The 20,808-nt window shown below is 46.5% G+C and overlaps 1 protein-coding gene across 2 annotated transcripts in view; it reads left to right on the top strand.

The window, feature by feature from the left end:
- Positions 1-20,808, top strand: part of LOC115404927 (telomerase protein component 1-like) — a 59,997-nt gene that overhangs the window by 26,804 nt on the left and 12,385 nt on the right. For both annotated transcript variants that reach the window (XM_030114285.1, XM_030114284.1), the window contains exons 29-47: positions 3,624-3,783; positions 3,962-4,095; positions 4,177-4,265; positions 4,498-4,612; positions 4,747-4,773; positions 4,858-5,068; positions 8,463-8,583; positions 8,735-8,859; positions 8,961-9,060; positions 9,135-9,290; positions 9,382-9,594; positions 9,802-9,858; positions 11,581-11,707; positions 12,900-13,133; positions 13,222-13,373; positions 13,831-13,938; positions 20,203-20,307; positions 20,385-20,514; positions 20,599-20,684. In XM_030114285.1, coding sequence (XP_029970145.1) covers positions 3,624-3,783; positions 3,962-4,095; positions 4,177-4,265; positions 4,498-4,612; positions 4,747-4,773; positions 4,858-5,068; positions 8,463-8,583; positions 8,735-8,859; positions 8,961-9,060; positions 9,135-9,290; positions 9,382-9,594; positions 9,802-9,858; positions 11,581-11,707; positions 12,900-13,133; positions 13,222-13,373; positions 13,831-13,938; positions 20,203-20,307; positions 20,385-20,514; positions 20,599-20,684 — 2,450 coding nt within the window. The remainder of the gene's footprint in view (positions 1-3,623; positions 3,784-3,961; positions 4,096-4,176; positions 4,266-4,497; positions 4,613-4,746; positions 4,774-4,857; positions 5,069-8,462; positions 8,584-8,734; positions 8,860-8,960; positions 9,061-9,134; positions 9,291-9,381; positions 9,595-9,801; positions 9,859-11,580; positions 11,708-12,899; positions 13,134-13,221; positions 13,374-13,830; positions 13,939-20,202; positions 20,308-20,384; positions 20,515-20,598; positions 20,685-20,808) is intronic.

Here is a 20,808-nt window from a genome sequence, read left to right as displayed (position 1 = left end):
CACAGATAAGAAAATAAATCGATATCCGTCAATCCATCCATCCATCCATCAATCTTCCACCACTTATCCGGGGCCGGGTCGCGGGGGCAGCAGTCTCAGCAGAGATGCCCAGACTTCCCTGTCCCCAGACTCTTCCTCCAGCTCCTCTGGGAGGATCCCAAGGCGTTCCCAGGCCAGCCAAGAGACATAGTCTCTCCATCATGTCCTGGGTCTTCCCCGGGGTCTCCTCCCAGTGGGACATGCCCGGTAAACCTCCCCAGGGAGGAGTCCAGGAGGCATCCTAAAGAGGTGCCCGAGCCACCTCAGCTGGCTCCTCTCGATGTGGAGGTGACTGAGCTCCTCACCCTGTCTCTGAGGGAGCCCAGCCCCCCTCCGGAGGAAGCTCATTTAAGCTGCTTGTATCCGGGATCTTGTCCTTTCGGTCATGACCCAAAGCTCATGACCATAGGTGAGGGTGGGAACGTAGATTGGCCTGTAAATCAAGAGCTTCACCTCAGCTCCTTCTTCACCACAACGGACCGATACAACAACTGCATGACGGCAGATGCTGCACTGATCCGCCTGTCAATCTCACCTCCATCCGTCCCTCACTCGTGAACAAGACCCCGAGATACTTAAACTCCTCCACTTGGGCCAGAGTCTCTCCACCAACCTGGAGGGGCAAGCCACCTTGTTCCGGTCGAGGACCATGGTCTTGGATTTGGAGGTGCTGATCCTCATCCCTGTCGCTTCACACTCAGCTGCGAACCGCCCCAGTGCATGCTGTAGGTCCGGGTTCGATGAAGCCAGCAGGACAACATCATCTGCAAAAAGCAAAGATGAAATCCTGTGGTCCCCAAACCGGACCCCCTCCGGCCCCCATCATTTTTATGGCCCCCTTGTCCATAAAAATGATGAACACAACCAGTGACAAAGGGCAGACCTGCCGGAGTGCAACCTGCACCGGGAACAGGTCCGATTTACTGCCGGCAATGCGGACCAGACTCCTGCTCCTCAGCAGCTCCCCTCCTCCACTGTAAACAGTGTTGGTGGAGACCTGCTTTCCCCTCCTGAGGCGCCGGACGGTTTGCCAGAATTTCTTCGAGGTCGACCGGTAGTCCTCCTCCACGGCCTCCTGAACTCCTCCCAGACCTGAGTTTTTCCCTCCACAACCACTTGGGCTAAAGTTTGCTTGGCCTGCTAGTACCTGTCAGCTGCTTCGGGAGTCCCAAGAGCCAACAAGACTCGATAGGACTCCTTCTTGACGGCAGCCCTTACTTCCGGTGTCCACCACCGGATTTGGGGGTTGCCGCCACGACAGGCACCGGAGACCTTACGACCATAGCGCCGGGCAACTGCTTCGACAATGGAGGTAGAGAACATGGTCCAGTCGGACTCACCCCCGATGCACACTGGATGCGGTCCGGACACCGCAGCTAATCCGTAGTCATTAAAATCAATGCTGTGGTTCACACCGGCCGCAGTCCGGCTGCAGTCCGGCTGCGGTCCGGCTCCGGAGCCTCTGTGGAGCTCCGGTATCTTTCCGCAAGGATCCTATTTTTCCGGATGCCGCAGGCCTAACGCGTCAATTCAGACGGAAGCAAGTCGGGTGCCGGAAGGAAACGCACTACGTGTTCCAAAATAAGTGACCTCAAAATAAAATCTGTGTCGTGTTTTCGCCTTAATTTTCTATTTTTTTACTTCTTCTGGTGGAATACAGAACAACAATGTAATGTAGTCATTATACGGATTGGAAGAATGAACGGTTTTGTACTTAGTCACTGCTGAAAAGTCAAATGACTCCAAAATGGCTAAAAACAGCTCTGTGACCGGAGCAGCTCCGTGCTGCCAGATTGGGCAGGTTTGTACCAAATCAAGCATCTTTTTTGAACACGTCGGACGGGTTGATGAAATGATTATGTGTTTATGACGTGTTTTTTATCATACAAATACGGTTTTAACGTGCATTTTCATCCGAGATGGAGGTTTGGGCTGCTTTCTATTGAGTTAAACTGGTTTCAAATGGTCTACGGGGGATAACGACAGATCTGGCAACCTTCTCCAGCGGACTGCAGAGACACCGCAGGCGGTGTGAATCACAGTGCTGCGGTGTACCGGGCCGGAGCCGGACTGCAGCTGGAACGCTGGCGGACCGCATCCAGTGTGCATGGGCAGTCAATGTCCCCAGCGTCCCTCGGGACATGAGAGAAGCTCTCCCGGAGGTGGGAGTTGAAAACCCTGCTGACAGAGGGTTCCACCAGACGTTCCCAGCAGACCCTCACAATACTTTTGGGTCTGCCAAGTCTGTCCGGTTTCCTCCTCCGCCAGCGAATCCAACTCACCACCAGGTGGTGATCGGTCCACAGCTCTGCTCCTCTCTGCACCCATCATGAGGTCAGAGGTCAGATGACACGACAACAAAGTCGATCATCGATCTCCGACCTAGGATGCCCTGGTGCCAAGTGCACTTATGGACCCCCCTGTGCTCCAACATGGTGTTTATTATGGACAAACTGTGGCCAGCAGAGAAGTCCAGTAACAGAACACCACTGGGGTTCAGATCAGGGAGGCCATGCGATCCAATCACCCCCTTCCAGGTCTCACTGTCTCTGCCCACGTGGGCGTTGAAGTCCCCCAGTAGAACAATGGAGTCCCCAGATGGAGCACTGTCCAGCACCCCTCCCAGGGACTCCAAGAAGGCCGGGTACTCAGCACTGCTGTTTGGCCCGTAAGCCGAGACAACAGTGAGGCACCTGTCCCCGACCCGAAGGACCAGGGATGCGACCCTCTCTTTCACTGGGGTGAACTCCAACACATGGCGGCTGAGCTGTGGGGCTGTAAGCAAACCCACACCAGCCCGCCGCCTCTCACCACGGGCAACTCCAGAGCAGTGGAGTGTCCAGCCCTTCTCGAGGAATTGTGTTCCAGAGCCCCGGCTGTGTGTGGAGGTGAGCCCTACTACATCTAGCCGGTACCTCTCAACCTCACTCACAAGCTCAGGCTACTCCGCCCACAGTGAGGTGACATTCCACGTCCATAGAGCTGGTGTCTGTGTCTGAGGATCGGGTTGCTGGGAACCCTGCCGTTGGCTGCCACCCAGTCCACACTGCACCCAGCCCCTACGGTTCCCTCGGTAAGTGGTGGGTCCTCCGGAGGGTTGGCCCACATCGCCCTTTCGGGCTGAGCCCGGCCACCAGGCGCTTGCTTGCGAGCCCCAACCCCAGGCCTGGCTCCAGGGTGGGGCCCCGGCTGCGCCATACCGGGCGACGTCACAGACCTAGATTTTAATGTTTTCATAAGGGCTGTCGACCTGCCCTTGGTCTGGCCCATCACCCAGGACCTGTCTGTCATGGGAGGCCCTACCAGGGGCATAAAGCCCCGGACAACATAGCACCTGGGATCACGTAGGCGCTCAAACTCCCCCACCACTTTAAGGTGGCAGGTCAGGGGTCGGTATGAAAAGGTCTAATCAACTGTGGTTCAGTTTAGAGCAGTTTATTGTGTTCTTGTGGCTGAGGCAGTGTGTCTTCAAATCCAAGATGTCATCCTCACACTTAAATGTTGAATTTCATTAATGTGAAACTTAGAGGAAGATGCTGAGACTGAACCAACCATGTCTGTCTTTTTGTTTTCTCCGTTCTCAGGTCTGAAAGAGAGAGACTTGTACTCTGTGCTGAACACATGCAACAGTCTGTCCTCTCAGAAAGGACAGGTCACATGGCAGGAAGTCCTGCAGCTGTCCAGGAAGCCCAGAGGACGCATTCCCATGGCAGCTTTCACCCGCATAGTGCAGAGTTTACAAAGGTAGAATTCTCAACTTGCTTCAAGAAGTTGTAACGTCGAGTATTCTTTCATTTCACCTCATGAGACGCCGTTTTCCTCGACAGCTCTAATTGAATCTCAACCCCAATTCCAAAGGATGCATTGTTCAGCAATGTGAATATTAGAGAAGCATTACATCTTTTTGGTATGTTTCCTGCAGCCTGATGGATCCATCTCATTGCTACAATACCAGCGACTTGCTGACTCTGAAAAATGTGGAGGTGAAGCGAGCCTTTGAGGACTTTCTCCTCCCAGCAGAGAGTGAAACAAAGAGAGCCCACCTCATACTGGCTGGTAAACTCTGCTGATTTCTTTTTGTGTTCTGAATGGAAAAATTGTCGGTGAGTGCTGATTGAAAGGTTTCTTTTTCTGCAGCTCATCTGTGGACACGGGCTGATCCTGAGGGACAAGAGACCTTCTTTCACTGTGAGGTCAACTCTGTCATGCACCTGCCCCAAAGCCTGGTGAGGAAGCCTTGGTTTCATCAGTACTACTTCACACATCAACAGTGGGACTTTTCTACCGTTCAACAGTTTGACAGTCCTGTGATGCAGCAAATGAGCATCATCTACCAGCAAATCTCCAATAATGAGAATATATTGATTTCAGTAATAAGCTAAACACTTTTAAGCATGTTTGAGCTTGATATTCATTGAATATTTTAACTATTACATGTCTTTATTTGGCTTTGGTCAGATTGAAAGTGGACAGATGGAGGCAGTCGAGTCGTTGCTGTCCAACTATTATTTCCTGTATGCTAACGTGAGGAACGGGCTCCTGCAGCACCTCATGGACATGTACGACTTGTACAGTGAGTACAGCCGATCAGCTCATATAATAGAAGGAACGTCTTCTGAAGCTGTTTTGTCTATAATAGTAGTCGTGATAGTAATAAATGAAACATCCTGATGTCTGCAATCCTGTGAATTTCTGTCTTTCCTGTAGAGAAGGAGAGTAAATCTGACCACTCAAGTAAGTGTTTAAACAACCTTTAGCCTTGGAATTGTTGCTCAGTGTGTTTTCAGTCCTCATCACATCACGTCTTTGTCTTGTCAGGACCCTTCTGTGGAAACGTCTGGGACTGCCACAACTTCCTCTGGGGCCACAGTGCCGTTCTCTCCTCCTGGCCGGCTCTTTTCATCCAAGAAGCCCTTCACTGTCCTCCAGAGACCTCTGCTCAGTCCTGGGCCAAAGGTCTGGTGGGGAAAGGAGGAAACCGGATTATTGAGTGTCGTTCTCGTCTAAAATATGATCCTCAAGAGTTCAGGTAAACCCGTCTTTTTCAAAACTGGCTTTCAGTCATCGCAAGGAGATTTTTTTCTTTTGCACAGGAGTGAATCACATTTATACTGTGTATAAACCGTGTTCTCGCCCGTCCTGGTCGGTATCTCCTTCGAGCTGGGTCCTCTACCAGAGGCCTGGGGGCTGGAGGGTTCTGCAGGATCTTAGCTGTTCTGGCACTGCGTTCTTCTGGACAGAGATCTCAGATGTTGTTCCTGGTATTTCCTTGAGCCATGCATCCTGCTTTGGGGTTCCTGTCCATAGTGCCCCCATCACTACTGGCACCACTGCTGCCTTCACAGCCCACATCTTCTCCAGCTGCTCTTCCAGCCCTTGGTATTCCTCCAGCTGTTCCTGTTCCTTCTTCCTGATGTTCTGTCACTGGGGATTGCTACATCCATCATACTGCTCTCTTCTCATGGTTCTCCTCCACCACAATGTCAGGCGACTTCACCAGTTAGTCAGTCTGAATCTTGAAGTCCCTCAGAATCTTGTCTTGGTTGTTCTCCACCACTTACAGGGGTGTCTGGGATCTCCAGTCCGGACTTGCCACAGGTGTTTCTGTATACTCTGCCTCAGCCTGTTTATGGCGTTCGTGTCTGCTTTTCCTGCCAGCATCTTGCCCCTGCTGTATGGTCTGTACTGTTTCGGGGCTTCCTGTCTCAGTCTGCTCCTGGGGTCTGGTCTAGAGTGATCCACCCCGGCCTCTATTGATCTTGCGTTGAGGGCCTGTTCTTGTGCAGCCATGATCAGAGCCTCTGTTCTGTCTTTCAGTCCTGCCTTTTCCAGCCACTGGTATGTTCTCTCTGTCAGCTGCTTCTGCAATTTGTTGGTGGTTCATGCCGTGTAGGGCTTTTATCTTTCCCTGATCCCTCCTCTGCTCCTCTTTCTCACCGGGTTCCACTGTCTGAGGCGTTCACTGAGCAGGTTGTCATTGGGGCCCATTCTCTGGTTGTACTCTTGGAGGGATGATGTTTCCTCCTGGATGGCGGCTTTGACACTCACCAGTTCTCGGCCTCCCTCACTGCACTTTGTTTACAGCAGTGGTCCCCAAACTACGGCCCGCGGGCTGGATACGGCCCACCTCCCCATTTGGTCCCGCCCCCAGAGTGCATTCTGATTATTTTTCATATACGGTATTTTCCGCACCTAAAAGCCTCTAATTTTCCCAAAAAAACAACAGTGCCCATTTTTTGTGGAAAATACGGTAATAAAGACCACCCGGTTGTCAGTCCGAGTTGTTTGACTACGGTTCCCATCATGCTTACGACGTAATCACATGAGCAAACAGCCCCCGCTCGCTTGTAGCTACACTAGCCAGTTCAAACAGAACGGCAAACACGAAGCTTCAGGCACATTATCCACCTCTAACCTGTCAGTCACCAGAGTCGGTGGGGGACTTCACTCAGGAGACCAGCCGGGCTCACCAGCTGGCTGGACCCCGCTGATCAAGCGGGTTACATCGGTCGTGGCGGCGCTGTGCTGCATGTCCGTGAAGAGGAGCGTCCTCAGTCAAACTCGCTTTGATATGTCGCTTTGCTCACTGTTGAACACATTTCAACGGAGAATGTAACCACCTCGATCACTCATGCCTTCAAATCCTTGTGGCTAGACGACTGCAGCAGCCTGTTCACTGCCTCAACAAGAAAGAGCTGCTCGTCTTCAGTACGTCCAAAACTCAGCTGCCAGGCTACTGACCAGCTCCAGCAGGAGGTCCCACAACACACCTGTTTTAAAATCTCTCCACTGAATCCCTGCTGTGTTCCGGGTCCAGTTTAAAATCCTGGTGCTGACCTTCTGACCCCTACATGGCCATGCTCCCATCAGAGACCTAATCAAGCCCCACAGCTCGGCCCGAAGCCTGAGGTCCTCTGAACAGAACCTGCAGAGAGTCCCACAGACTCGCTGTAAAACTAGGGGTGACCGCTCGTTCACATCCACCGCACCTCGCCTCTGGAACGAGCTTCTCTAGACCTGCGCTCCCTCGATTCAGTGGATGCCTTCAAAAATCACTTAAAAACATTTCTGTTTCAAAAGGCATCCCAGACCCACTGACACAGTGTGTCACGGTCTGTCTATACGATTTCTTATCTCTCTGCTTTTATGTACGTGGAATGTCTTACGCTCTCTGATCTCATATGCCACATGCTCTGTTTAATGTTCTGTTATCTTTGATTTCTGATCTTCGTATGATTTTTTCTCTCCCTGTGATGCACTTTGTAACTGCTGTCTGCGAAAAGCGCTATATAAATAAATTTTACTTACTTAATTACTCTTTTCTGAATGTCTGCTGTTGTGATGACTACTGGTTCTTGTTCTGGGAGATTTCTGCTTGCAGGTCTGCTCGCCAGTGTGCGGTAGTGTTGTGTGGCACCTTTTTCTTCCAGTATTGCTCAGTCAATGCTCTGGGTGGGTCTGCTGTTGTCTTACTGTCCTGTCATTGAGAGTCTACCTTTGCTGGGTTGTTGGAGAATGTTGTGTTTATTCTCCTGGCTTCCGTTTCTCTTGTACGTCTCTTTAGACGGGTCGCTCGGGCTTTGAGTCTTTGTTTAGCAGTCTCCAGTGCCTCGGCTGTGGACAGCTTGCTGTATTTCTTGGGCAGTTCGTTCTTAAGCTTCACGCCACTGTTCGGTTCTGTCAGGAGGCTAACTTCTTTCCGTGTTGCCTTCATTTTTGCCTCCAGCTTTCTTTTCCATGGAGGTTCTGACTTCTGGCGACTCATGCTGTTCATCCTGTAGCCAAGTGTCTGTAGGACGACTGATACCGTAGTATAGATCAGCTGGTTGGTCTCGGTGACGTCCTGGGTAGGGATAGCAGTGCTGTGTTTTCATCGTTCAGTAGAGGTCTTTTTGGTACTTTGTTCTGTAGCTTTGGCAGGCAAGAGGTAGTTTTGTTCCCCCTGGAATTCATGATCTTCTCTTTCAGATTAGCTGCTCTCCCCTTCAGTGGTTCTCAGCTTGGTACCCAATCTCGCTGCTTAGGGGTGATGCTGAAATCCCCCCCATACTGACCTGACCCCATCCTGACTCCTCTTTGCTGTAGAATATTTGTTCTGTGGATGAGGCACACTGTGTCCCATTAATCTACAACTGTGACAGTAGTTTTCCCCTTCAGATATTTGAGCACTGAGTGATTAGTTGTTTCTTCCTCAGTATATACGTGGGGTTTCTAAGCAACCATTCACCCCACATTCTCTACATGTACGCCGTTTCACTGGGCTTGGTCCGATAGTAGCACTCAATCAATGCCCCGTTTTCTGATCTCGAACTTAATAACTCTGTGATAGATCAACTGTTAGCATAACTTAACTTGAGATCCTGACAGATATTTAGCTGGGATTGTATTGAGATGGGATTATTTTGTTCTGTGTTTCATCTCAGCATGCTGAGGTCGACTCTCCATTCTGAACCAACCTGCGTTGCCTTGAGTCCGGATAAACTGCAGATGGTGGTCGGCAGCTGTGAGGGAATGCTGCATTTCCTCAATGTACAGACTGGACTGGTACGAACACAAGTTCTAGAAATGTTATTTTCTCCCTTCTGTTCGGTTCCACTTGGTGGAAGTCACATGTCATCTGTTCCACAACTGAGAATGCATTGTTTCAGGGAAAAAAAATGATGTTGCATGTCTTCTTTCTTCCATTTGTGAGCAGGAAGTGAAGTCTCTGGTGAGCAACTGCGATGGCATCTCAAGCTGTATGTTTGTGGAGGACGGGCGTCTTGCCACCACCTCCTTTGATGGACGCATCGAACTCTGGGATGTGGAGAATGGATGCAGGTGAGACGAGCGTTCAGAGGAAATCCTTTCACATCCTCAGTTAAACTAACGACAAATGATGCTCTTGTTGGTGTCCTGATTTCTGCTTCCTCTCACTGCAGGACTGCTCTGATTGAAGGACACAATAATGCAATAACAGCCAGTAACATCAGTGCAGACAAGAAGCACCTTGTGACGGTTTCCCTTGACTTCAAGCTAAAAGTGAGTCTCAAACATTTCAACAATTCTGATCTTTTCAACGTCTTTCACAATGAGTAAAACGTTCTGCTCTTCAGGTGTGGTCCTCCACTAAAGGCCATGAAGTGGCCTCTCTTTCAAGCATCAGCCCCCTGAACTGTGTGACCTTTGACCCTGAAGCTCACTTGCTGGCTGCTGGCTGCTGGAACGGAGACGTGATGGTGTGGAACTGGCTCCAGAATCAGCAGCTTCCTGTGAGACTCTGGTCTGATCCAGAATTACAGTTCATCCAGACCGCTGCAGCATTCGGCCAAAACCTTCCTCTGCGTTTTTTCGTCTCCTCAGTTGCTTCGTGGTCACCAGCGGTCCGTGCGCAGTCTGGCCTTCTCGTCTACGTCCTCGATGCTCTGCTCTGGCTCCATCTCCGGAGAGGTGCGGGTGTGGTCGGTGCCCACCTCCACCTGTGTGGGATGTTTCCAGGCTCATGACGGAGCCACAGAGGCTCTGAGTTTCCTGGAGGAAGAACTGCTGCTGCTGACAGCTGGCTCTGATCACACGGTGAGGCTTTACTTTGCATACTGAAGACAGTGATGGCTGAAGGAAGAACCATTGCTGCACTGCTGTAGCAAAATGGCTTCAGAACAGATTTATATTCTCATGTACATCAAACATTTACATCCACACATGTGGAACAAGGAAACTCTCTTGCTTTACCATTTCTGATGTATTCTTGTTTTGTTGTTTTTATGTTCAAAAAACAAACAGATCCGTCTGTGGTCAGGTGGTCTCGGACGTTCAGTCGCGACGTTGAAAAGTGCTGAGGTCAGTAAACTCTTACTTAACTTGCACAACCAATACTTCACATTAAATTCACCTGATTTATCTGCATCACCATCTTTAATGTTGTCAGTACAATAAGAGCTCCCAGTTGAGATCACCTCTGTGTCCACATTAAAGCTAACAGCCTCTTATCAAATCATTTTCAGAACTCTTACTTTGACGAGGAGGACGTGGTCAAGTGTTTTAAAAAATGTAAACCAAGGAAAAGCCACAACGAGGTCATATTGGTGGTCACCTGTTAAAAGCCTGTGCTGAGCAGCTTGGCTCTTTTTTTAACTTCATTTTTGACATGTCTCTCATCCAGCAGAAGGTGCCATCTTCATGGAAGTGGTCTGTTGTGGTGCCTGTTGCCAAAACAAACAACCCCACAATCACACTTCATGATTTTGGACCGGTGACTTTAACTTCCATGGTTATGCAACAATTTGAAAAGCTGGTCAAAACAGAAATATCAAAAACTGAGAGTCTACTGGACCCTCTTTAGTTTGCTTCTAGAGCTCACAGAGGTGTCCAGGACGCCGCAGTTACCTGACAAAATCTTGTATATGAACACCTTAAAGGTAATAAGAACCATTCCAGATTGCTCTTTGTCGATTTCTCGTCAGCTTTTAACACGATCCAGCCTCATATTCTAGCAGACAAACCTATTTATTCACTCATTCGGTTGGATCCTTGATTTCCTAACAAATAGATCACAACAAGTATGAGTAAATGGAACCTTATCCAGTTCTTCCATAGGTTCACCTCAAGGCCTTTTTTATACATTTTACACACAAATGACTGTTTTACCCCCCCCCCCCCCCCCCCCCCCAAACAAACAGATTTAGAATGAAGTACTCTGACGACTCTGTTATTGTTAGCCGGCTTGGCAACGATGACATTGGGCATGGCTCGGTTTTAGATGATTTTACATCCTGGAGTCCAGGAGTACTCCAAATCAATGTCTCTGAAACAAAGGAGGTTTGTATAGATTTCAGACATCCATCCCCATTCCCTTTGTGCAGGATTGTTGACAGTCAGTTGAGCTGGTGTCCAGCTATAAATATCTGGGAACAACAATCGAGAGCAAGTTAAAATCTGACATGAGCTGTGAGATGCTCTGCCAGAAAGGCCAGCAGGGCCTGTTCTGTCTGAGGAAGATAAGAACCCCCTCAGAACAACTGTCTGGATAGCATCTAAAGCAGCTGAGGTGAAATTCAGCAGCCTGGAGGAGACCTTCAAAACTCAGCTGCTTAAGAAAACTATGACCATTTGTATGGATCAAACTCATCCCCTCAATCTGGAATAAAAAATACTTCCTTCTGGTGTCTGACCACCTATGAAAAACAGATACAGGTTCTCCTTTGCGCTGCTCTCCATCAGGACACTAAACGCCTCGGAGTGGAGGAAGTAACTGTTCTACACTGTGGACTATTTTACCTGGTTGATGCTTGTGTATTTATATCTATTTATTGAGTGTATATTCTGGTCAGCTTTCTGTTTTCCCTGATGATGTTGTGCTATTTGTATTTTTCACATTTTGCACCTGAGTCAATTCACTGCCCACTCTCACACATTTATGTCTTTTATAAATGTGACCTTTTTGCTGTCTGCTGCAAATCAAATTGCCCTTCAAGGGACAAATGAAGCGATGTGACTGAATAGCCAGGGAGCGTTTTTATTGTTCTTCAAACTGTTGATAGCGCCTTTTGTTTGAGTCTGCAGGAGCCTACAAAGAAGGAAAAGCAGGCTGACACATCTGAGCCTGCTGCTCTGTGTGTGGCTGCACACGGAGACTACGTTGCAGTGGGATACCACCTTGACAGCATCAACATCTTTAGTCTTCATTCGGGTATGCTTTTGTGATATGAATGGTTTTTCAACAAACTTGTACATCAGAAGAAATAAAAACTGAAAGTGTTCTTCAAGCTTCACTCATAAATGGATCATAGTTATACGGTAAAAGGAGCATTACCGTATTGGCCCGAATATTAGACGACTCCGATTATAACACGACCCCTATTTTTCAAAGATCATTTTGTGAAAAAAAAAAAAAAAAAAAAATGCTGAAGACAGTAAGGTCACCCATAAAAGAAATTTTTATTATACGATTATTATAAACTCAAAAACTCACTACTGAGACAACATTTCACGAGCATTAAAATGAAAAAATAAGAAGCCTCAAGGGGTCCAAACTGCATAAATGATGTAAATAACTTCCCAGTGCCTTTCGCTGAATCAGGCTCTGGTGGTGGACATTCCGTCTTTCTGTTTTTCAGAGACGTATTCACTCATCCTTCTATTAGTCTCTCTGAAGCGTCGCTCTCAGGACCACAGAAAGCTTTTCTCATAGCGTTAGCATCTGAAGGCGTTTTTTTCTGTGCTCTCCAATAAGAACGAGGCTCTGCTCCACCATGTCTCCTGGCGGCTTGGCAGTAGTTTGATGACTCTGCTGCGTTGATCACCATCAGTTTAAAGTTGGTATCATAACTTCGCCTGTTGTTTGCTCAGTTGTCCAGCGTTCAGCCCCTTTGTTCCAGATGATCCGCCATTTTTCATCAGATCATTTGATCTCATTTCATCGCTCTCTGGTCAGTGATACTTTGGCTCCATCTAGCGGCGCGGATGCGTATTGACCATCTACCGTAAGTCCGCGATTATAACACGACCCCACTTTTTAGGACGCAATTTCTGGAAAAAACATCGTCTGATATTCGGGCCAATACGGTATTACACTAAGTCACATATATCTTAATCAGAATGGGGGGGAAAATCAATAAATGATCAGTTCCAGATGTGATAAAATGAAGATGATGTTTTAAATGTAATTATAGCATGACTTATTGTCGATCTATGAGCTTGCTATATTAATTAATAAGTATTTGGCTGTCTAATTGTAATGGTGAAAAATTAAATGGCTTATACTGATCAAACCTGTCTATTCTCCATGTCAGATTTCTGTTGTATCGGAGCAGAAATTATCCCAGTTTTATTGTTGGTAAGCCACGCTCTGCCAACCACAACATGATGTGATGTGACTGCAGGCGAGAAGATCCAGTCCATTGAGTTCATCGAACTGTCCATCCACTGCATGCTGTGGGTCGTTGTGGAGACAAAGAAGGAAAAGACAGAAGTACTGGTGTTTTCAGGAAGTGATCAACGACTGAGGGCGTACAAGAACAAGGAGGGGAGCCTCGAGTATGTGGGCATGTTTGCTTCGCAGTCGGGTGGCGTCCTGGCAATGGCGCAAAACTCCACTTACCTGGCAACAGCGTCCGGTAAGCAGGACTGGTTTTAACACTGATACTCAAGACAACTGTCAACATTTTTCAGATGTCAGTCATGTTGTATTTCTTTTCCCATCAGAGGACCATACTGTTGCTCTGTGGCGGATTAAGACTCTTGCTCATGACCCACCGGACCTTCCATGTGCGCTGCTGAAGGGCCACAGTTCAGCAGTCACCTGCCTGGCCTTCAGTCCTGATGGGAAACAGCTCCTGTCTGGTGGGAAAGATCGGGTAACGCAAATATTCCTCTGATTGTTCAGTTGTTTTTTAAAAAATCAAGAGAAATGCTGATTAATGTTCTCTTGAATCGAATGGAAGAACTTCAATGTTTTGACAGTCTTCTCTGCTGCTTTATCTTGTCCAGGGTTGCAGGGAGCTGCAGCCAGTCGCAGCTCATTCAGGGCAGTTAGAGCAAACAATATTTACCCCATGAATAATGAAGGAGGAGTGAGCCATCACTTTTTGGATGATTAAATCATCTAATCAGAGGTTATTTGGCAAATAGTTGACATTTTTATAAGAGTTGCTGCAGAATCACTTGTTTCATGCCTTATTTATTTTTCAAGAATCGCAATAATGTAAGTTATCTAAAGTAGTTTGGTTAATGCATTGAGTGAAACCTTTAATACTCCCTCTAAAATGTCCTCATGTAATAAGACATGATGTTGAAATGCTCTGCTTGTTTCAGGCTCTGATGCTGTGGGACGTGAGCTCGGTGCCTGGCCGTCTTTCCAAACCTCTGCATCACGCTCACCGGGACTGGATCACCGGCTGCGCCTGGACTGACGGCTGTGTGGTGAGTCTTCAGCACAGCTGGAGTCCTGCCTGTCAGTGTCAGCCCCATATTGGCTCTTATCCAAGGTTTCCATGCTGGCAGCAGCTATATTCACTCCTGATGTGTTTTCTGTCCCTCAGTGGCTCAAAGAGGAACGTATTTGAAATATGTTGAAAGCACTGAACATTGTTTTTTTTTTTTTTGTGATCAAACGTTTTTTATTTAACAAAAACAGAAACAGTCAAAGACATGAATTGACCGTACAACCAAAACATTTTGTCGTCAATGACTGACTGTAGCAAGTAATAACATAAAATAATAAAATTGTTAAGAATAAAAAATATATATATATATATAAAAATAAATAATAAATAAATAATAAAAAATAAAAATAATAACAAAAAAAAACAAAAAACACAAAACCAGGGCACCACCCCCCCACCCCACAAACAACACTCACACTAGCACGCTCTTGCAAAACTAGTGACACCACAAAGTCTCTGATAAACTTCTTGAGCGCACACCCACATACACACAACATATACACATACATGAAAATTCAATTCAGGGGAAACAGGAAATCAACAGTCTGGTCAAGTGAGGAGAAAGCTCAACTCACAAACTCTTTCAGCGAGTCAGCTACTCTGTTCCAGTTGTTTGTGGTAGCTTCACCCGCACCATTGACTCTGGCAGTTGATAATTCCAAGTAAACTACATCAAGGAAAGTGAGGGCCCATTGCCTGACGATAAGTGAATGGGGAGGCTTCCATCTAACTGCAACCAGTTTCTTGGCAGCTGTTAGGCCAGCTAGGACAGTGCGTTTTTTGATCTTGGAAATATTTATTTCTGACAAATCAATTAACAAAAGGACTGATATAGACACTGGAATAGTTACTAACACTAATTCTGATAACTTGGCTGCCACTTCAGACCAGAATTGCGAGACCGGAGGACAGTCCCAAAACATATGTAAAAAAGTACCATGGACTTTCAAAGGGCATAAGCTACACAAAGGATCAGCTATCAGCTTCATACAGTGGAGTTTGCGGGGGGTCAAATATGTTCTGTGTATATAGTTGAAATGAATTTGCTGATGGTCTGGGTTACGGGAAGCCTCTTTAATATGTGTCCAAACTTGTGACCAAGAAAAATCTGAGTTCAAATTAGGACAGTCACGCCTCCATATTCTGTCAAGAGGAAGTTCAGTGTAGGAAGCCTTCAGGAGAAAATAATATAATACAGATACTGGTCCTCTATTCTTACAACGAGTAAGAATTAATTTGTGTAAAGGATGTACAGGTAATGCTTGTTGCATCGGGGCACCATGTGCCTGTAACGAAGATCTAAGTTGAAGATAGAAAAAGAAAGATCGTGTTGGAACATTATACCGATCTCTTATGTCCTGGAATGAACACAGCCCAGCATCAGAATAAATGTCATTCAAAGTGCGAATATTACTATTAATCCAGGCAGATCGTGACACATATCTACCTCCAATCAAGAGACCAGAGTTGTTATAGAGTGGCGTACGGGTGTGCCACTTACAGGAGATTTTACAGTGAAGCTCAACAGCACGCCATGTCTGAATAAGTTGTGATACAATTGGGCCAAAGCGTAAGCGGCATTGTTTATTGGATAGATTAGCAAAAAGAACCTCCTGCAAGCTCCAGGGTCTAACACAATTTTCTCCCAGCTTGCGCCAGGAGACTGAAGCATCTGTGTTACGCCACACCAGTACTGGTCTAAGCACAAACGACCAAAAGTAATATTTAAAGTTTGGCACGGATAGGCCACCGCTATCTATTCCTCTCTGTATTGTGGATCGTTTGAGACGTGGGCGCTTCCTGTTCCAGATAAACCGGGAGATAGCAGAATTTATCTTGTCCCAATAGTTCACAGGATGCGAGAGGGGAATCATTGAGCTGATAAAATTTATCCTGGGCAGGATGTTCATTTTAACTATAGAGACACGAGCTCTGAGGGAGTTGGGAAGGCTGATCCACCTGTCCAACTCTGCTTGGTTTCTATTTAGTGTTTGTGTGTAGTTATAAGTTACCGTACGGTTCAGAGATGGGAAAATGTGTATTCCGAGGTACTTAAAATCCTGTACAACTGGAATTCCAGATGGAAATTGCAACGTTTTAGCCGAGTCATTAAGAGGGAGCAGTGCAGATTTTGTCCAATTGATCTTAAAGCCTGAGAGAGAACTAAATTCTTCACAGATGAATAATAAATTAGGTAGAGATTACAGAGGTTTCTCCATAAATACCAGCACATCATCAGCATATAATGATAGGTGATGCTGAGTATCGTTAACTGAAATTGAGCGCACAGACCAGGACTGACAAATCATTTGAGCAAGTGGCTCAAGCGAGAGTGCAAACAGTGCCGGGCTCAAGGGACAGCCCTGTCGGGATGATCTGGTGACTGGGAACAATGTAGAGGAAAGTTGACCGGTGAGCACCAAGGCTGAGGGATTTGAGTACAGAACCTTCACCATCTGAATAAAGCTGTTACCAAAACCCATTTTTTCCAAGACCGCCCACAAAAACGACCACTCCAGCCTATCGAACGCTTTCATGGCATCAAGTGAAAGCACTGCAGTTGGTTCTTTTTTGTCTCTAGATGCATCAATTATATGTAGAAGACGTCTGACATTGTCTGAAGCTAACCTCGACTTTATAAAACCAGTCTGATCGCAGCTGACTAATGTTGACATGTAGTTCTGAATGCGTCTGGCCAGCACCTTGGCATATATTTTAAGATCTGCATTTAATAAACTGAGCGGTCTATAACTACTGCAGTCTACAGGGTCCTTGTCTTTCTTAAGGAGTAAGGATATTAGGGCTATGTTGACGTCCCTTGAAAAACTGCCTTTGCCTATAGAAGTCATAATCATGTCAAGGAGTAGCGGCCCTAGCTCATCCCAGAATTCCACATATACTTTAGGGGGAATTCCATCAAACCCTGGTGACTTATTTCTCTTCATGTCAAAAGCCGCAGCTTTAAGTTCTTCCAATGAAATGGGCAAATCAATTCGAGCAGAATCTGTTACTGGTAATTGTGGTAAATCTAATTGCACTTATCTTCATCCAGGTGAATCTCTGATTGGTATAAATTAGCATAAAACGTACGAAAAGTTTCATTCACCTGCTTAGGATCTGTCACAATTTGGCCTGTTGTAGATCTAACAGATGGAATTTCAGCAAAGTGCTCGTTGGTCCTAATTTTGGAGGCCAGGAGGTGACTGGGTCGAGATCCCTGAAAGTAGTAACGCTGCCTGGTCCTATGTATCAAAAACTCCGACTCTTGTTTTAAAATGTTATTAATTTCTCTTTTAAGGACCTCACGCTGGGATTCGGTTTGTTGAGAGTAATTACTTTGTAAGGCGGCATCTGTTTTAGCCAGGTCAGCTTCTTAAGCTTGTAATTTGGCCGTTCTAGCTTTACGCAAGGATGAAGCGAAGCAAATGGCATTACTTCGTATAAAACCTTTAACCGCATTCCATAAAATTCTTGAGTCATCGACAGAGCCTAAATTAAATTCCAAAAACTCCTTTAAGTGGGAAAGAAACTGAGACTTATAATTATCATTCTTTAACAGGGTGATATTAAACCGCCATCTAGCTGCACGCTTAGACAGACAGCTCAATGTTGCACTACATAACACTCCTTTGTGATCTGATAAAGCAATAGGTAACAAGGAGGCATCATTAATTTTCTGAAAAAAGTTGTGGTGAAGTAAAGAGAAAATCTATTTGAGAGAATGATTTATGCCTGGCTGAGAAAAAGGAGTAATCCCTCAGTGTTGGGTTGACTGAACGCCATACGTCTATTAAACCAAGAGTCTCGACCCAGGAATGTAAAGCTGCAGTTGCTAATTGTTGATCCTTTGAGGCATTTGAACTAGATCGGTCATTTGAGTGCCAAACTGCATTCATATCGGCCCCTATTATGAATGAACATTCAGACAGTTCTAACATTTTCTGTGTGAGAATGTCATAAAAAGCCTTGTCATATTTGTTTGGAGCATACGCGGAAACAATGGCTACTTTCCTCCCAAATAGTTCAACCTTGGCCACTGCAATCCTTCCCGCAGTGTCCGCCCATACATCCAGCACCTTTATTTTGAGAGTGCGCTTCCAAACAATTGCTACTCCTTTACACTTTGACTCAGCCGAAGAGGATGCAATTGTGTGATAAAATCTGTTGGCCATGCGATTGGAGTCTCTACTTAGAAGGTGTGTCTCTTGTAATAAAGCCAGATCAATTTTACATCGATGCATAAAAGTAAGAGCACTCGTCCTTTTGTGTGGTTTATTTAACCCATCACTATTCCAAACCAAAATAGACGACTCACCCATCAGTGCTTGTTAACATCAAAATAACTGACCATATGTGTGACATTAACATATAGTTTAAAGACCAGATCCTGTTTCCCACTGTATAATAAGAACAAACACGCACACACACACACACACACACATACATCCTCTCCCTTCCCATTATCTCCTGATGGTGCCAGATAACCAACAAAAAGCATGAAACCAAATAAACAATAAGGTTAAAATTAACTACACTAAAATGAAAAACAAACCTCAAATTTTGATCCATGATCTAGTATGGATATGGGCTGCAAAGAATCAAACCTAAGCCTCAAACCCAGCAATTAGCAAACAGAACCGTTGGAATCAGATCAGGCCAAACTGTCTTTTGAAAACTAACTGCGAACATAGGCCCGTATAACAAATATAGACTAGTTAAATTGGCAACATATTGTGCTGAAAAAGACAAAAAACATGACCACATCCTGGAGTAACGTGCCGTCAAGCTTTCTCTCCTACGCGCAGCAGGTGGAAGAGAGACAGCACAACTAAATAGGGAGCAATGCGACTTAAAATGAAGGAAGAAGTCGTCCATTATCAGTGCACAGTTTGAATAACATTGTTCTTATTATCCCATAATCTCCGCCAACATAAACAAACAAATTAAAGTAATTAAGGATCATAGCGGTAGTGCACTGGCTAATGTCAAACTACAGGAGTCCCGTCTCTATTACAAAAAAACAAAAACAAAAAAAAAGGGAGGAGAGGAGCCTGACAGCACTGAAAGTTATTTAACAAACCGGTATCCTCAAGGCTGGAGCTCCAGGCGAAATTCAGCACTTTAGTCTCCGCACCTGTTAAGCTGCGCCGGTACAAAGCAGGCATGGTTATTCGGCAGCTACGCTGGATGGTCCAGGATCCGAGTCATCAATCTCTGCAGCAGGCGGGGTTCGCGGTGTCGGGAGGGAGCTGATGAATTCCTCAGCATCATCAGCGGACTGGAAGATTTCCGTCTTGCCGGCAGCTTTGACTTTCAGTGTGGCGGGATAGAGCAGGAAAAACTCCACTCCTTTCTTTCTGGCCATATTCATAGCCTGGGTGAAAGCCTGTCGCCGTTTGACTGTGTGGCCGCTGTAGTCAGGTGAGAAACGCACCGGCCGTCCATCCACTACGAGCGGGGATTTCTTGGCAGCGCGAAGGATGAGTTGTCGTGTAGTGTACCGGAGTGTATTGAAGATTAGGGTAGGGGGACCTCTGGAGTTCTTTCTGTCGTCGCTGTAAACACGGTGGGCTCGCATGATTTCTCCCTCCATGTTACTCAGAGTGGGGAACCACTTCGGCAGCGATTTCGTGAGGAACTGGACGGCGTTGTTCCCTTCAGATCCTGCTGGAAGCCCGATGACGTGGACGTTGCAGCGTCTGCTCCGGTCCTCCAGGTCGGCTAGCTTACGCTGCATCATCTCCAGCACCGTCTCTTGGTTAGCCAGCTTCCCTCGGTTACTCTCAACATTAGCTCGTATTTTGTCAAGTTCTACGTTGACGCAGCCGACACTCTCATTGAGAGAGAGTAAATCCGCTTGAATGACTCCTAATTTTGCCTCAGTGTCTTCTGCTACCTGTTGGAGTTTGCCGAAGCGCGCCTCCAAGTATCCACGTTGTTTCTCCAGAACCGCTTCAGCTATGGCCTCCATGTCGGACATTCCTCTCGTCTTCACAGTGAGACCAGTCTCAAATTTCTTACTTGACTCGGCCATTCCGCGTGCACAGCCAGCCGCACGTTCAATTGTAACAGTAAATAACTGATACAACGGTAAAAAATCGTTAAAAATGTCAATGCTGGGTTGAGCAGGATCGAGCTAAGCCGCCATCTTGTCCAGCTGATCACGTGATCTAATCTCAGCACTGAACATTGTTGATTTATCTCAGAGAGCTTTGTCTTCATGGACTGGTTTCTGTCTCAGGTGAGCTCCTCAGATGATGGGAGACTTTGTTTCTGGGACCTTGAGGCAGGTCAGTGCATCAGAGAAATCTCCTGGAAGAGTCCCCTGACTTCAGTCTGCTGCCTGGTGAGTAAACTGCTCCACTGTGTCTCCAGGAGAATCTGTCATGTTGAGGCTGAACTGACTGAGCTCCCTGTGAGCAGGGAGAACATGTGATTGCAGGGTCTGCAGACGGGGAGCTGCATGTGTGGGAGTGGGAAACAAAGGCAGAGGTCAGCCACATCGCTGCTCACAAGCAACGCATCAACCACTGCTGCCTCCAGGCAAACACAGGTGCTGGACTCCTGGGGAAGACAGAGCAGATGCTCAATGTTTGTTTTTGTTTTAACTTTCTTTTTTTCTTGCTTTGAATTAAAGACAAGACAAAAGAAATCAAGCCTGGAGAGATGACTGTGTTCACTGCATCTAATGATGGGATGGTGAAGGTCTGGAAGCCTTTGCAGGTCAGTTGGTATGAAATTATATCTTAAGTAATACGTCACATGAAAGCAGCCCCACTCATTAATGGTAATGACTGACTTTCAGATTTATCCTCACCTGTTTTGTGATTTTGTTATCGTTGCTGCT

This window comes from Salarias fasciatus, chromosome 18 (assembly GCF_902148845.1).
Source record: "Salarias fasciatus chromosome 18, fSalaFa1.1, whole genome shotgun sequence".
In the NCBI taxonomy this organism is placed as follows: Eukaryota; Metazoa; Chordata; class Actinopteri; order Blenniiformes; family Blenniidae; genus Salarias; species Salarias fasciatus.
This window is presented reverse-complemented; position numbering and strand designations above follow the sequence as displayed.